The 16,787-nt window shown below is 43.5% G+C and overlaps 1 protein-coding gene and 1 long non-coding RNA gene across 5 annotated transcripts in view; one reads left to right on the top strand and one right to left on the bottom strand.

The window, feature by feature from the left end:
• COL14A1 (collagen type XIV alpha 1 chain) overlaps nt 1-16,787 on the top strand; it is a 393,953-nt gene that overhangs the window by 126,724 nt on the left and 250,442 nt on the right. For both annotated transcript variants that reach the window (XM_033933023.1, XM_033933024.1), the window contains exons 9-12: nt 392-553; nt 3,238-3,389; nt 6,744-6,873; nt 9,235-9,380. In XM_033933023.1, the coding sequence (XP_033788914.1) occupies nt 392-553; nt 3,238-3,389; nt 6,744-6,873; nt 9,235-9,380 (590 nt within the window). The remainder of the gene's footprint in view (nt 1-391; nt 554-3,237; nt 3,390-6,743; nt 6,874-9,234; nt 9,381-16,787) is intronic.
• Nucleotides 1-16,787, bottom strand: part of LOC117355058 — a 163,168-nt gene that overhangs the window by 2,548 nt on the left and 143,833 nt on the right. The gene's annotated exons all lie outside the window — the stretch shown is intronic.

Genomic DNA, 16,787 nt, shown 5'->3' with positions numbered 1-16,787 from the left:
CTATAGGAATGCTAACATACATATACAGGAGGGTAAGATTAACCCTTTGATTTTGGTCCTGGAGATTAAGGTCTACAAGGTCAGCATCTATGAGTCAAACGTGGATGTTTTTGTTACATCGAGTTTTATGGACCCCTACACTAGATCCCAAGTAGAAAACAAATTTTACGCAGTTTATCCTAGGAATAAGCAGTGGATTTCCCCAAGCCATCTCAATAATGTTTTGATTCACTTCCTCCTAGCAAACGTATGCCAGCAACAGGATTTACTGCCCCTTCCCCTCTTGATTTTTTTATACATTCTTTAAAATGTATAAAAGTTGAATGCACGTTTGCATATGCATTAAGTAGCTCATGTGAATAACTCGTGGTCATTTTCTGTCACGTGCCAGGTGTGAAAAATGCCGATGAGAATGAGCTGAAGGCAATAGCCTCAGAACCCCACAGCACACACGTCTACAATGTTGCTGATTTTAACATCATGCACACCATTGTGGAAGGCCTTACCATGACTCTGTGTATTAGAGTTGAAGAGCAAGTGAAGGAAATTCAAGGTAAATGAGATGTTCTTACGGTCATTTAGTTGCTGAAACAATAATGTACACCTTTAAATACCTCATGTTTAAACGCTTCTATGGTGTTACCACTTAGGAAGTAGGCCTTTCTCAAACTGAAAGGGGAGCTCTGGAAGAAGAGTCATTGGATGAAGGTGACTCAAGAATAATCTAAACAAATTTCTTTACAGAAATGATGGTGGATCCACTGAACACCAAGGCCCTTTCTATAAAAGATACCTAAAGTTAGGAGCATCGATTAGCACGCTTAGCTGATCTAGGTGCCTAACTCTTCTTAACTAGCTTAATCGGTGCCGTTAATTGAACGTGCCATTAGAAAACAATTACATTATTTTAAAAAAATTATCTGGTAGGTGCCTAAGTCGGTAGGTGTCTACACCGAGGAGCCTACCAGAAAATAGTTTATCTTAACAGATACAAACACATGATATAACAAAGAGCATGCACTGGGAAAACTTTGTTTCATTTTCCATTTACTTATTTTTGTCTCATTTTTGTTTTTAGCACATACCGCAAATCAGCTGGCAGAAGGGCTGCCCACTCCCTCCCACTGCCACCCCCGAACCCCCACACCCCCTCCTGCCATAAACCATGGGAACAACCTTAAGGATCTGGCCAATCAAAATTGTAGGCCACTCCCAGTGCATCCCAGAATGCACTGGGAAGGAGGCATAAGATTCTGATTGGCCCAGGTGCCTAAAGCCCCGCCTATGGGTGCACTGGGAAGGGGGAAAGCCCACCTTTCTGAAGAGGCGGGCCTGCTGGCCAGAGGAAGTAGGCATATCTCCTGCTGACCTTGCATATAAATGTACGGGGGTGGGGTCCGGGTGGGCGCTGGCAGGAGGGAGTGGGCATCCTTTCTTCCGGGGATGTTGGGGGGGTGCCAGCAGGAGGGAGTGGGCAACCCTCCTGCTGGGGATTGTTATGGGATTTGCGGCAGGAGAGATTGGCCATGTTGCCATTAGCATGTGGTCATTAAAAAAATTACCACATGAGCACTAAGGGCCAGATTCTAATAACAGTGCTGTAAGTTAGGTGGCATTAGGCATTCTGAATTCAAGAGGGCCTGGGATAGGCATGTGGGATCTCTCGGAGAGAGAAAGAGATAATGGTTACTGTGGATGGGCAGCTCTATGACCTCACAATGCAGGTGCAAAGAGCCTTAGCCTATAGGAAGAGGAGATGCAAATGTTAAGAGCCTTAGCCAATAGGGAGAGGAGGAGATAGTGGATGCTGCAGATGGGTAGACTGGATAGGCTATTTGGCCTTTATCTGCCGTCATGTCTCTATGTTTCTAACTTTAGGTGGCCTTTATAGCATCAGGGCTTGTTTAGTTCAGGAGTACCAAATCTCTGCCCCTCTGACACATCCCTCAAAACAGTGAACATGTGTGCAATTGGTAGTTACAGCAGGACTGCTACAGCGTCCTGCCACTTTAAGCTGCTTTTGGCACACATTAGTGCCTAACACTGCTTAGTAAAAGTTTATTAAAGTGAATTGCCCAAGGTCACAAGGAATCACTGTGGAACTGGAACCAGGCTCCCCAATGTTCTCAGTCAGCCTCATGTTACTTAACCCTCCATTGCTCTGGTATAGGATTGTGAGCCCACTAGGGACAGAAAAAGTATCTGCATATAGCATACGTGAACCACTTTGGTTGTACCCACATCAAATCGAAGACCCTTTACTCCCTTTATTTTAAAGCAGGCGCAAATGTTTGCTGTTCCACAGAAGCCCCATTTCCACATCCAACCACATATTTAAGGGAAAATCTGCATAGGGCTTCCCTTTCAAAAAAATGACTTACAGGCATATGGGGATAATGATACTGCATTCCCCTTAAGCAGTATAAATAGTGCCTAGGAATATAGGAGCTTACTTTAGAAGTCTTACATGACGTTTATACACGTTGGATTCAGTATTTTGAATGATATAGAAGACCAAGATCTCACAGGGAGGCTGAAAACGCTATTAGATATAGTTTTCCGTTGTCGGGTAATCCCAATGTGCAAAAAATCCCTTTCATGTGTCCCAGTGTTCAGGCAATGTTCAAAAAGTCAGTGTATTCCAATGTTCAAAATGTTCCCATCTCAAACAAATATGCCTAAAAATACTTAACAATTCAAAAACAGGCCAATTCTCTTCCTCCTGTTTTGGAAAAGGCAGATAAATATCTAGGCATTTCCTGTATTGTAAAATACATGCAAACTTTTTTAAAAAATGCTTACCTTTCTGGTTTATGAAACTACCTAGAAATGTAATTATTCTTGCTGTACATTGCTTTCAATGAATTCCTTCAAACAAGAGGTAAATCAATCATAATAAAGGAAGAAAAAAATCCAGTTATTTCACCCAGCCCTTTAGCTGATTCTTTCTAGACATCCAGTATAATAAAACTCAGAATTTAATTGTGGGCAGGGTAATTCTATAACTGGGTACATGTGTGCCTTATGCATGTAAGTACCAAGAAACTTGACAATTTTGCCTATAAATGTTCTATTCCATTATACCATCAACATATGGCATATTTTTTGCCATTAGTCGGTATTCTAAATGAGGCCACATACAGGCATAAATTATTGGAATACTACCATTAACAGGTGTTCCTGCAGCCTCCTAAATGCCAAAACCATGAAATTTATTGTGTTTTTTTTCAATTTCAGGAGCAGTGCGTGGCATTGTGGGAACTCCAACAAATTTGGTAACATCTGAATTAACGGCCAGGGGATTTCGCATTAATTGGAATCATGCGCCAGGAAAAGTGGAAAAGTACAGAGTTGTGTTTTATCCGACTAGAGGAGGACAACCAGAAGAGGTATTTAATATCCCTTCTAAACATAAATCCAAATAGACCAGGAGTTGGTTAGCACAAACAGGCTTCTGCCAAAATATCAACGCCAACTGAAAATGTTTAAATATGCCTCATTTCACAAATGAGCCATCAACAGCGACTCTTTTCACACAAGCACACAGGCTTGTGGCTCGCTTGTGCTCTTTATCGGCTCGCACACTGTGCACCTTACCTTAAATTTCATTATATTTAAATCTAGTCAGTGAATAAAACGCATTTTCAATGATAGTGACACTTATCTTAATTCAATGGACCAAATTGGCATTGGGTTGGATTTGTATACTTTTGATAGTTCCTCCACCTCTGTGATATAGCTTTATATTACCTTGAAAAGCGGACTAACATGGCCACCACACCATTTCACTCCCTTTCTCAAAAAATGAGCAAGGATCTGGTGGCCTCTACTCTCCCTTCTACCAGCCCCAACCCTAAACCATGACAAATGCTCAGTGGATTTATGGATCCTATTCCTCTGAGCAAAGACGAAGGCTCAGTGGCCAACTGAGCTTCTTTCCTCCTGTAATCCTGCACCATTGACCTAGCACATTTCAATTGGCTGTACTCCCAGTGGAAGGTATTAATGTAGCCCCTTTTCAGCAAACAATAGACTCCTACCCATCATCTCCAAAGATCTCTCTTCATCCCTGCAATGAACTTCAAATTCCACCGCCCTCCCTCCGAAAAAAAATCCTAACCTAACCACTTCTGGAACATGCTGTAGCCTCAGAAAAAAAACATCTGATTATTTCCATCTCGTCCCCAGCAGTCTGAATACATAAAGTATGCTATGCTTGAACTTCTTTTTTGTTCACCATGTACTCTTCCTTCAATCCGCCTGTAACTCCCCACCTCATCCAGTGGGATCCAGTACTTGCTCACCCTTCTCCTTCCCAGCAGCCACTCTTTCACTCTTCAGGCTGTTGGCAGCATGAGAGAAGTAAACACACTGCCTTCATGGCCCGGAAGCTTTCCTTCTGCTACTGCTGCCCGCCTATGCCTGCCATTACCACTTTCTACAACTGCATTGTACTGTGTAGTACAGAGGTGCCCACACTTTTTTGGCTTGCGAGTTACTTTTAAAATGACCAAGTCAAAATGATCTACCAACAATAAAATTTAGAAAAACATAAAGCACACTGTACGCAGAGAAAATGTTAATTATCATTTATATTCAGGATTTTTTTCCAAAGAAGTCAAGGCAGATGACTTTAAAATATGCAATGTCACCTCAGTAACAACTATACAAAAATAGACAAATATACCCCATCCCCTTTTACTAAACCACGATAGCAGTTTTTAGAGCAGGGAGCTGTGCTGAATGCCCTGCGCTGCTCCTGACGCTGCACTAAAAATCACTATTGTGGTTTAGTAAAAGGGGGCCATAGTGCAAAATATAGACAGCAGATATAAATTCTCAAAATGGACACGTTTTGATCACTAAATTGAAAATAAAATCATTTTTCCTACCTTTGTAGTCTGGTGATTTCATGGGTCTCTGGTTGCACTTCCTTCTGACTGTGCATCCAATCTTTCTTTCTTTCTTTCTTCCTCCTGCATGCTTCCTCTCCTCCAGACCTCATCCCAACCAACATCTCTCTGTCCCTCCATGAGTTGAACTTTTTCTTCCTCTCTCCCTGCCTGCCCCCTGCCACCCGACACACTCATTCCCTCCCCCAACTTTTTCTTCCTCTCTCCCTGTCTCCTCCTCTTTCTTTCTTTCTCTCTCTCTCTCTCTGCCTCATTCTTTCTTTCTCTCTGCCCCCCCTTCATTCTCTCTTGTCTCTCTCCAGAGAAGGCAGCACTGTTAGTTGGTCGATGGAGGAACAGCAGCCTGTTTAATTCCAGGAAGCTTGGAGCTCTGTGTCTTTCTTTCTCTCTCCCTGCCCCCCCCAAGCCACCATCTTTCTTTCTCTCTCCCTGACCCCCAAAGCCGCCACCATTGCCGCAGCTGACGATTTCTCCCTGCTTCCCTGACGTGCAAAAGCCGGGCCCCTGAAGCCATTACACAAGCGTTCTCCCCCCGTGACGTCAAGGGGGGGGGGAACGCTTATGCAGTGGCTGCATGGGCCTGGCTTTTGCGTGTCGGGGAAGCAGGGAGAATGCAAAGGTAATGCGAGTCTATTGCGGAGCCCAGGATGAGCTCCGCGATCGACCTTTTGGGCACCCTTAGTGTAGTACATTCCTCCATTGCCAATATAAGGGATGGAGCTCTTGCCCTTTTATCTGACAAGATAAGCCATGCTCATAAATAAACACACTCCCCTTCTTTTAATCATAGAAACATGATGGCAAATAAAGGCCAAATGTCCCTCCAATCCTGCCCATCTTCAACATCCACTATCTCCTTTTTCCGCAACAGATACCACACAGCTGTCCCATGCTTTCTTGAATTCAGACACAGTCTTTTTCTCTATCATCTCTACTGGGAGATTATTCCACACATCTGCCATCCGTTCTGTAAAAAAAGTATTTCCTTAGATTACTCCTGAGCCTATCACCTCTTAATTTCATCCTATGCCCTCTCATTCCAGAGCATTCCTTCATTTGGAAAAGGCTCAAATCCCTAAGAATATGAGTAAATATAGGAATTTATCCAGTTTTGACTGATCTTTACTTATGCATTTATTTAAAATACTTATAACTAGCATCACCTACCATTCTGGGCAGGAAATATAAGAACTACCTCCCATCGCCCGGAAAAAAAATAGCTCTGTCTTGCAAGCTTCTGACTCTGCAAATAGGTTAAAGTTTTGTGGTGAAGCAATTGCTCATGAATGGTGAAAGGACTTAAGTACTTTCTGGTACTATATTGCCCTTTCTTTTCTGCAGCTTTTTTCATGGGCTGGTATTTTAGAGATCTCAGAGAGACCATGTTGCCTAACATGAGATTTAATTTCTGGAAACTTTTCTTTATTCAACCGCAAACAAACCCCCCCAGCAAGCACAGATAAATAAAACTCTTCAGATGGAAATATTTACTAAAGCCGTAGAAATGCTGCCATTGTTTTGCCAACCGTAACTAACTAGTCTTATTCAAGTTGTTTGTTATGGACTTGAGTCACCCCTTGAGGTTTGGGCCTGCACTAAGCAAAATGCAGCTGCATGTTCAGTTTTCCCAAATATCCAACTGTCAGAAAAGCGGATATTTGGCTGCTAGATAATAGAATTACCCTGCTCTGATATAAAAATATTCTCTCCGCTGAATAGAGAGTTTGGTTAAATCCCATCTTTGTGGGTAAAGCAGTCCACTGTGAAAGTTACAGGTACTGTCTGTATAACACTATTTCTTCATTTCGATGTCTTTTTGCCCCCTAATAGGTGGTGGTGGATGGAAGTGTTTCTACAGTAGTACTGAAGAACCTCATGTCTTTGACTGAATATCAGCTAGCAGTGTTTGCGGTATATATCGATTCTGCCAGCGAGGGCCTACGGGGCACCGAAACTACACGTAAGTACTGCCACATGTAGAACACCAATGAATTCCCCACAGTAGAAGCTTTAATTCAGTCAAGAAGGTGGAAGGAAATGGCTACCTCGTTCTTTGGAGTGTGATGTATGTCACAAGATAGGAATTGACCGATTGGTGTGTTGAAGAGGATTTCATTTGATATCATGGGGGGGGGGGGGGGGGGGTAGTAATATTCTTCAAAAATCACAGAGACTATGGGATACTCATTGAAGTTACCAATAGGAGAAAGTATTTTTCCACTCATAGTTAAGTTGTAGAACTCGTGGTTTACATAAATGGGTTTAAAAATGGTTTGGACAAGTTTAAAAATGGTTTGGACTTGGATTGGCCACTGTTGGAAACAGGGTACTGGGCTAGATGGACTATTGGTCTGACCCAGAATAGCTATCCTTATAGCCTTATGGCTTGACCTACCTAAGGATAGTTCAGTAATAATAATAATAGCTTTATTTATATCCCGTCATACTTTTTCATTTGAAGACGGTGTACAACAAGAGGTGCTGTAAGGACAGCGAGGTAACATCAAATTAGAGTTGGAGAGGGATAGAAAGACAGTTATGTGACGAGACGGCATAGGGTAGGAGGAAGAGGTGTGTGAAAAGAGGTAAGTGTTGCGTAGATGTGGAGGATCAGGTGGATTTGTCGAATAGGCGGGTTTTTAGTGATTTTCTGAAAGAGTGGTATGTTAGAGAGTTCAGGATTAGGTCACTTAAGGTGTTGTTCCAGACCCCCTGCTTGAAAGGAGAGTACATAAATGATATTCTACACTAGGGCATACTTAGCTCCCAGCATTGAATGTCTGGGTATGTCCACTGACCCAGAAGTTAGAAACATAGAAACATAGAAATAGACGGCAGATAAGGGCCAAGGCCCATCTAGTCTGCCCATCCCAATGACCCTCCCCTACCTTTCTCTGTGAATAGATCCCACGTGTCTATCCCATTTGGCCTTAAAATCAGGCACGCTGCTGGCCTCAATAACCTGAAGGGGAAGACTATTCCAGCGATCAACCACCCTTTCAGTGAAAAAGAGTTTCCTGGTGTCCCCGTGCAGTTTCCTGCCCCTGATTTTCCACGGATGCCCCCTTGTTGCCGCGGGACCCTTGAAAAAGAAGATATCTTCTTCCACCTCGATGCGGCCCGTGAGATATTTGAATGTTTCGATCATGTCACCCCTCTCTCTGCGTTCCTCGAGTGAGTGCGCCAGCCGATTTTCAGACCGGGGGGTTGGTTAACTTGGAGCTTAAAGGGCTCCTTTTGTGAGGGCCGCTTTCAATTCCTTTGGGCTTCGGTGCATTTACCCTGGCAGCGATGCTAAAACGGCTGCTCCACTTGCACATGTAAGTGTTGGAAACCTACAGAGGCAGCAATGTTTATTTAGTTCAATTTGGAGGGGGGAAGTAACAAAGCAGGGTTAAGGAGGCTACCTTCCTTATTCATCCTGTAAAGGGCTGTCTGAAATGACACTTTAATGAAATCTATATATGCCAAATAGCAGCAGTAAATCCTGAAGTTGATATATTGGGACAAACACAGTGCATTCTCCTCTGAAATAGTGAATATACATATACCTCCCAATATTCAGCATGTGGCAGTAAGCAGCATCTGCCCCCAGTCTTAAATGACCCCTGGATACTCTATGTTGAGGTATGTGCGGTTCCTGGCATTGAATATCCAGGTATCAAGGGTCACCTGGAAGTTAATCAAGAACCTGCACACTAATGAGCTAAATTTGGCACTCCACCCATGCTCCACCCTCAACCCAACCCCAATTAGGAGGTGGCTGGTTAGCGGAGATATTCAGGGGCAGAAACCAGTTAAATGCTGCTAAATTATGTCTGCTGTGTTGCTCAGTAGGGTTTAACTGGGCAGGAGCATCTCTTGCCCAGTTAAACCCTTTTGAATATTGGGTGAGTAGACGTTAATCCTGCAAACTCTGCCCAAACCATGCCCCTTTAAAAAGTAAACATAGTGCAGATGTATTCTTGTAAATAAAGCTTTCTAAACTGGTTTTACAGGTGTAAATGCTGGAATTTGCATGTATAAATTGTGAATATGACTTTTGAAATAAGAGCCAATGTCAATCTGCATATGCTAAAAAATTATAACATACATGGAGGATAGGGTTACCAGATTTTACTTTAGCCCGATGAGAGTAGGAAGTGGGAGGTGAGGGGGGGGCTGGGGCTCAGGGGGGGGGGGGGCTAGGGTGGGATTGGGGCAGGACTGGGGCAGGGATGGTGGAATTAGGTGGAATAAAATCTAGCAACCCTAAATCCGTGAAAACATGGTTTCCTTGCCCATCAGAAAAGTAGGGGTGCTTGTGTTTTTTCTTTTGCAGTTGCTTTGCCAATGGCATCGGCTCTTGAGTTGCGTGACATCACACACAACAGTATGAGGACAAGATGGACTGGAGTGAATGGAGCCACTGGCTATATGATTCTCTATGCGCCCCTCACTGAGGAAGTGTCACCGGATGAAAAAGAGGTAATATGTTGTACTTGAAGTGAAGATGGTTCTCAGTGCTGCTAAATACTCAAGCATTTCCATTATCAAATTAACACATGTTCGGGAGAATAACAAACTTCTATTAATAATGACAGGGGTGGCAATTCAGCACATTACGGCTAATTGGAAAAATTATACAAATCTTAATTATTCTTTTTGGTGGAATTCACTTTGTCACATTTTTAAAATGGAAAGAGCAATTGCTGTACAGAAAGGTAATTATAACAACTTTATAAAGATCTGGGGGCCATTAGAGAATTATTGTAATGAATGAACATCGTTTTCCTATCTGATGGATATATGTATTTTATTGGGGGGAGGGAGGGAAATTGGATGATTAATATTTTTATTTAATGATTGGATTTCTGTTGAAGAATTGTTGGGTGGGGGGAAAGGGTTATAATTTCTACTTTAATGGATTATATGTATAAGAATGTCAAGTGCTGTATATTTTATTAGTAATGTAATGTTTTAATATTAATCACTTGTTTGTCAGTTTTAAAATGAGTAAAAAATTTAAAAAAAAACAAAAAAACAAACATGTTCGGGAGACTGATCTTTAAAATGTTGGGCCTGATATTCAAAGAATGGCTCCTATCCAGTTAAATCAGGTGTGGGCAACCTTTCCACACAGAGGACCATGTGAATGTCAGTAGCCTCCCTAGCGGGCTATACACAGAAAATTAACAGACGAACCATCTAATTCACTGTCAACAAAAGTCAATGCGATGACTGAATGAGCACAAATTATTACCAGAACGGTTTGTTACATTATACTTCTTAGGGCTACCGGACGTCTGGATTTCCCCAGTCATTTCCTCCTTTTGAGGACATGTCCGGAGGTCCGGACGGCTTTTCAAAAGCCGGCACTTTGTCTGAGATTTGAAAAGCCTTCTCTAAACTGTGCATGCGTGGATTTCCTCCTGCCTGCCGAGAGCAGGCAGCGGGGGTGGGTGGGAAGGGGGGGGCAGGGCTGGGGCGGGGCTAGGGGGTGGGTTTAGGGGGGTCTGGATTTTACTATAGTAAAATCTGGCAACCCTAATACTTCTGTCTTTCAAAACAGTTGTATCATTGTCAATCAAGTCTTGTCCTATTGTATCTTTCCATGGTTCTACTGACAACAAAACTCCAGTTAATGATGTTTGTAGGCTGTTTTTTGTATACACTTTCCATGGGTTCATAGACAACCCCGCGAAAGACAAAGGCGCGCGCCAAAGAAAATTACAGTTTTTAGGGGATCCGACGGGGGGGGGGTTTGGGGAGCCCCCCCAGTTTACTTAATAGAGATCACGCCAGCTTTATGGGGGGTTTGGGGGGTTGTAACCATCCACATTTTACTGTAAACTTAACTTTTTCCCTAAAAACAGGGAAAAAGTGAAGTTTTCAGTAAAATGTGGGGGGTTACAACAACCCCCCCAAACCCCCCACAATGCCCCCACAATGCGGCACGATCTCTATTAAGTAAAGTGGGGGGTTCCCCCCCACGCCCCTCCGTCGGATCCCTAAAAACAGTAATTTTGTGCGGCGCGCACCCCCGTGCTGCGCTCAATTGTCTGGGCGCGCCTTTGTCCCGGCGCGCTTTTGACCTGACACCCTTTCCATGGCCTCATGGGCAGTCTAAAATTCAGTGGCAGGCAATGGCGTAGTAAGGGGGGATGGATTGCCCCAGACACCATCTTGGTGGGGGGCACTGGGATATCTCCTTCTCTGTTTCTCTCTGCCCTCCCCAGTCCTTTCCTGCCATTCCCCCGCCATGTACACGCCTTTGCCTTCCCCCTAGTGCCTCTCTCTGTCGGCATTGTCAGCCTTGCTAGCCATCAGCATATTTTGTTGGCCTAGCCAATGTCAGCAGAGGCCTATGGGACATTATATCAATCTGACTCTGGAATGATGATGCAGATAGACCCTGAGTGCTCCTGCACAGAATTCACATACATTAAGCATCCAGCTAGACTGGATTGTTTATCAAGAAGATATGCTACTTGAATGTGACAAAGAAGCCAGACATACTAATTCCATCTACCACTCCTGCAAGTGTCACACCTTCCTTATCAATTAAACTAACCATTATTTCAAAGAGTTTACAAATTATAAACAGAAAGATATTGGGAAATACAATAGATTCTATTTTTAGAATAAAATTCCAACCTATAAAAGCCTTCTCTCTGCAACACCCCTCTCTCTCTTGACCCTTGTCCACCCCATTCTCTCTGGAACCCTGGTTTACCCTCTCTCTGCCCTCACAGCACCTGTGCATGTAAACTGTCCTTTCTCTCTCCCACACAGAAGCAGTCTCTGAAGCTTATTTCTATTTCTTTCTTTACATTTGTAACCCAGTATATGCTTGATGTATCTTTCTAAACAGTGCCTTTCTGTAATATTAAACCTACTGCACAATACATCCTGTCTGCAACCACTCTTGGCTGTCCTTGTCATTAATTTCATTTCCTACTGAACCTTCTATGAGGTATTGAACCTGGGCCCTGGCGGATTGTAAGGTCACCACCTTATTTCACTGGAGGCTTGCCTGCTGCAGTATCACCCCATCCAAAAACCTTACATTTTGGGGGCTCATCCTTACAGGCGTGAGCAGCAGCTCCAACCTGTCACATACATCCGCGCAAGCTTCAGGCCAGGGGTAGGGAACTCCAGTCCTCGAGAGCCGTATGCCAGTCGGGTTTTCAGGATTTCCCCAATGAATATGCATGAGATCTATTTGCAATGCACTGCTTTCAATGCATATTCATTGGGGAAATCCTGGAATACGGCTCTCAAGGACTGGAGTTCCCTACCCCTGATTCAGGCCCTCCAGACGTGACTGGAGCTCATCGCAGATGAGACGGGGCTTGCTGGGGGTGGGGCATGGGCGGAACTGGGAGGGGCTGGAGGCAGAACAGGGCAGGGTTATGTATTAGGAGGTTTTCCTTTGTAAAATATGATAACCCTAGTGATGGGTAGCTGCAAAACGAAGGCTTATTGCAGGGGTAGGGAACTCCGGTCCTCGAGAGCTGTATTCCAGTCGGGTTTTCAGGATTTCCCCAATGAATATGCATTGAAAGTAGTGCATGCAAATAGATTTCATGCATATTCATTGGGGAAATCCTGAAAACCCGACTGGAATATGGCTCTCGAGGACCGGAATTCCCTACCCCTGACTTATTGCATGGAATCTCAACTATAGTTCTTGTTCTGCTGGAAATCATAGAAGTGTAACCCTCCCCCTCCCTCCCCTAGAATGATGAGCAAGTGATAGAATGCTCAAATGTTTCCAAGGAGAAGAGAAGTAATAAAATTTCTCCATGGACTGCTTCAGGAGAAGGCTCAAACCGTTCTTGGCACTGCTCCAAGACCTTGCAGAACCTCCCAGAAAGTTCTGTTCTATATAGGGTTACCATATGGCTCGAGAAAAGGGAGGACGAATTGAGGCATCCGGGTTTTACTTCTGTTGAAAGCAATGGAAGTAATACCCGGATGTCTCAATCCACCCTCCTTTTTTTGGAGCCATATGGTAACCCTAGTTCTATATCAGGGGTCTCAAAGTCCCTCCCTGAGGGCCGCAATCCAGTTGGGTTTTTGGGATTTCCCCAATGAATGTGCATGCACTGCTTTCAATGCATATTCATTTGGGGAAATCCTGAAAACCCGACTGGATTGCGGCCCTCAAGGAGAGACTCTGAGATCCCTGTTCTATATAGTACATACTTCTAGTAAGTTCTGCTGAAAGCTAAGGAGCAACTGGTTTATATGGCAGTTTCCCAATTACTGTGAAAATAATGTTTAATGTTTTAAAGCTTTTCTGTATTGCACTTCGGAATATCCCTTGCTTACAATATCACATATATAATAAATACTAAGGGCTCATTTTACTAAGGTGCGCTAGCGGTTTTACTTGAATGTGCTTAGCGCATGCTACATTGCCCCGCACGCTACACGCTAGCGCCTCCATAGAGCTTGCGTTAGTATTTTCCATGTAGCGTGCGCTAAAAATACTAACGCACCTTAGTAAAAGGAGCCCTAAGAACTCCTTTTACTAAGATGAACTAATGAATTTAATGTGTGCTAACAAATTAGCGTGCATTAAGTGCCATGCAGGGGACTGCGTGCTACCTAGCATACACTAATCTTTAGCATACTTTAGTTAGTAAAAGGACCCCTTAGACAGGTTACACTCAAAATAATTTTAATGTAAAAGTTATTTCCTCTCTTTGATTATGTGTATATTAAAAACACTCTATTTCATAGTGTATTTGACCTTTGCTGATGTTTTTGGAAAGAACAGTGCCAATGCCAATATGAATTTTCAGCCAATCAAAACCAAAGAGGCACAAAATAAATTTGTGCTCCAGTTTCTAAAGTTAAGCATCTGGTTTCTCTCATTCGTTGAAGACTCAGGGCCAGATTTACTGAAGAGTTTTATGCTTTCTTTGAAGAACTTTAGTTCTTTACTTCTTGAACGATTTTTACCACAAGCTCCAAAAATTCCTCAGAGGTTTGTACGCTGCAATTCAAGGCAACCGTGAAAATAAACCAATGCATATCAAAACCTTCTCATTCTGCTGGCGTTATGTTTTTTTAGAAAGTGTCCATCTCATGTTCCCTTCACAGGAACCCAGGGGCAAGCAGCAAAGTGATTTTGGCCCAATATTCAACTGTGGTGGTGCAGTGCAAATATCTGGGTATTTGCCAGGGCTAACTATTAGGGTATGGGGGGGGGGGGCAACACGAAGAGCTACCCAGATAACAAATATGTTAAGTGCTGTTATCCAGATAAGCATGCAGACTCGTAACTTTACAGTCCTAAATTATCTGGATAGTTATCCAGTGCTGAATATCTCTGCTTCCAGACTGTCCCATGCTAAAGATAATTTGAACAATGCCACTGAATATCCAGGTATGGCTCCAGTCAGGGCTGCTTGGGGGAGGTGGGTGGTACTTCAGTATTTTTTTTCAATCACTAGGAACAGACAGGTTCCATAGAGCAGTGTTTCTCAACTTCTTCAAGCCAAGTACCCCCTAAGTCTAACAACTATCCACCGAGTACCCCCGCCCAAGCTCCGCCCCAGCCCCAGCCCCCATAATAAATTGTAATGCAATTTCTTCCATTCATTTTTCATATACACACAATATAATCTTATTAACAATACATAATGGTAATCACAAAATTAAAAAGCACATGGCAAACTGTATGCAGAGAAAATGTTAATTATCATTTATATTTGGAGTTTTTTTCAAAGAGGTCAAGGCAGATGACTTTAAATATGCAATGCCACCTCAGGAACAGCTACAAAAAATAGACAAATATAATGCAAAATATAGACAGCAGATATAAATTCTCAAAACTGACACATTTCGATCATTAAATTGAAAATAAAATCATTTTTCCTTCCTTTGTTGTCTGGTGATTTCATGAGTCTCTGGTTGCACTTCCTTCTGACTGTGCATCCAACATTTCTTTCTGCCTTCTCCACGCTTTCTCTCCTCTGGATCTCATTCCCTTCCCCAACTACATCTCTCTCTGTCCCTCCATGAGTCCAATTTTTCTTCCTCTCTCCTCCACCCCCATTGGCAACATGTCTCCCTCTCTCTCTCACTGTCCATCTGTCTTTCTCTCATTCCCTCCCTTGCTGCAAATGGAGTGGGAAAGAGAGAGCGAGAGAGATCCAGGATTCATATCTCCCACCCCCTCTGTTGCCACATCCAACATTTCTCCCTCTCTCATCCCCCGGATCATGTGCAGCATCTTTCATCATAGCCCACCAGCCTCATGCCCAACATTTCTCCTTCTATCACCCCTCTCCAGCACATGCCACATCTCTCAATCCATTCCCTCCACCACTATATCCAACATTCCTCCCCCTTACATCCCTTTCAATCTGTCCCACTGTTCAGTCTCCATGACCCTATCCAACATTTCTCTCTCTCATCCTTCTCTTCCTATGCATCTCTACCTCATTGTTCTCGCTCTCTTTGCCCAACGATTTTCCTCTTTCTTCCTTTCCCCATGTGCACCATCTCTTTTCCTCTCACTCACACACTCATGCCCAACAATTCTCCCTTTCTATTTCCTCCCTCCCTTCTGTGTCTCAAGTTCATGCCCTACCCTTCCTCCATCCACATCCATCTTTTCTCCTCTTCCTTTTCCCTTCCAGCCATGTGCATCTTCTCTCTCTAATTCCTTCCATTCTACTTTATCCATGTGCACCTACTTCCTGTCTCTTCTTTTCTTCTTCATCCATGTGCATATCTTCCTTTTCTCTTCAGTTCCCTTCCCCTCCATCCATATGCATTTCCTCCTCTTTCTTCCCTTCCTCTCTATCCCATATGAAGCATATCCCTTATCCCCTTCTCTTCCATCCATGTCCAGCATTTCTCCACACTCATCCATCCAGCCAACCAGCCAGCCTTATCAACTCTCTCCATTTCCCCACATCCCTCAGTCCAACATCACTCCCTCTCTCCTTACCCTGGTAAGTCCAGCATTTCTCCTCCTTCTGCTGTCCTATCACTGTCTGACCTGGAATCTGGAGTCCACACAGGGCCCGGCACATGCGCTAACTTCAATGAAGATCCTTCATTTCCACGTGCTCGGGAAGGCCCTGTTGACTCCACCCACTTTGACACATTTGTGTCAGAGAGGTGGTACCAACAGGGCCTGAAGAGCGGATAGACTCGAAGGCTCTGCGTCATTTAAGCTAGCGCCAGTGCTGGGCCTTGTATAGACTCCGGACTCACTGATAGGCAGTGGAAGGGTGGCAGAAGACAGCGGGCTCTTCATCGCCGGAGTTGCTCAGACCCCCACAGTGTAACAGCATAACAGCGTCAAGCTTAGCCCAGATTTTACTGCTCAAGAAGTGTATTTTGAATCTACATCTTTTCAGCAAAGTGTCCCCTGAAGAAGGCGTCTTCTACACGCCGAAACTGGGATCCTTGTTGGGATCTACTGTTTCTAATAAAAACTTGTTTTGGTTGTAAAGACATCCCCCTTGTCTTTTCTTGTTGTTTTGTTTGTATCCTAAGGCGAGGGGCTCTTCTGTTTGCCTCTATGGTAGCATTGGGCATCTCAACATTGGGGCCCAGGGAAACTGACTCAGTTGCCCCCAATGTTATAAATCCTGTTTGTTGGAAAAAGTTTAATATCAGATGTACGATACCATTTTTTCGGAGGTTCAGCAACTATAAATAGGCACCTAGAGGGCACTAGGTAAGACCTGCTGTATTAAGTAATATAGTCACCTTTCTGTTATAAAATACTAGGATAACAGGGAAAATACACCTATAATGTAGGTGCGATCATTTATGCCAGCCGTAGATCTGGCATAAGTGCTTGCACCTAAATGCTGGAGATATGCATTATAATATTATAAGCTACAAGTGGATTTGTGAATA

The sequence above is a fragment of the Geotrypetes seraphini genome, chromosome 2, assembly GCF_902459505.1.
Source record: "Geotrypetes seraphini chromosome 2, aGeoSer1.1, whole genome shotgun sequence".
Lineage (NCBI taxonomy): Eukaryota > Metazoa > Chordata > Amphibia > Gymnophiona > Dermophiidae > Geotrypetes > Geotrypetes seraphini.
This window is presented reverse-complemented; position numbering and strand designations above follow the sequence as displayed.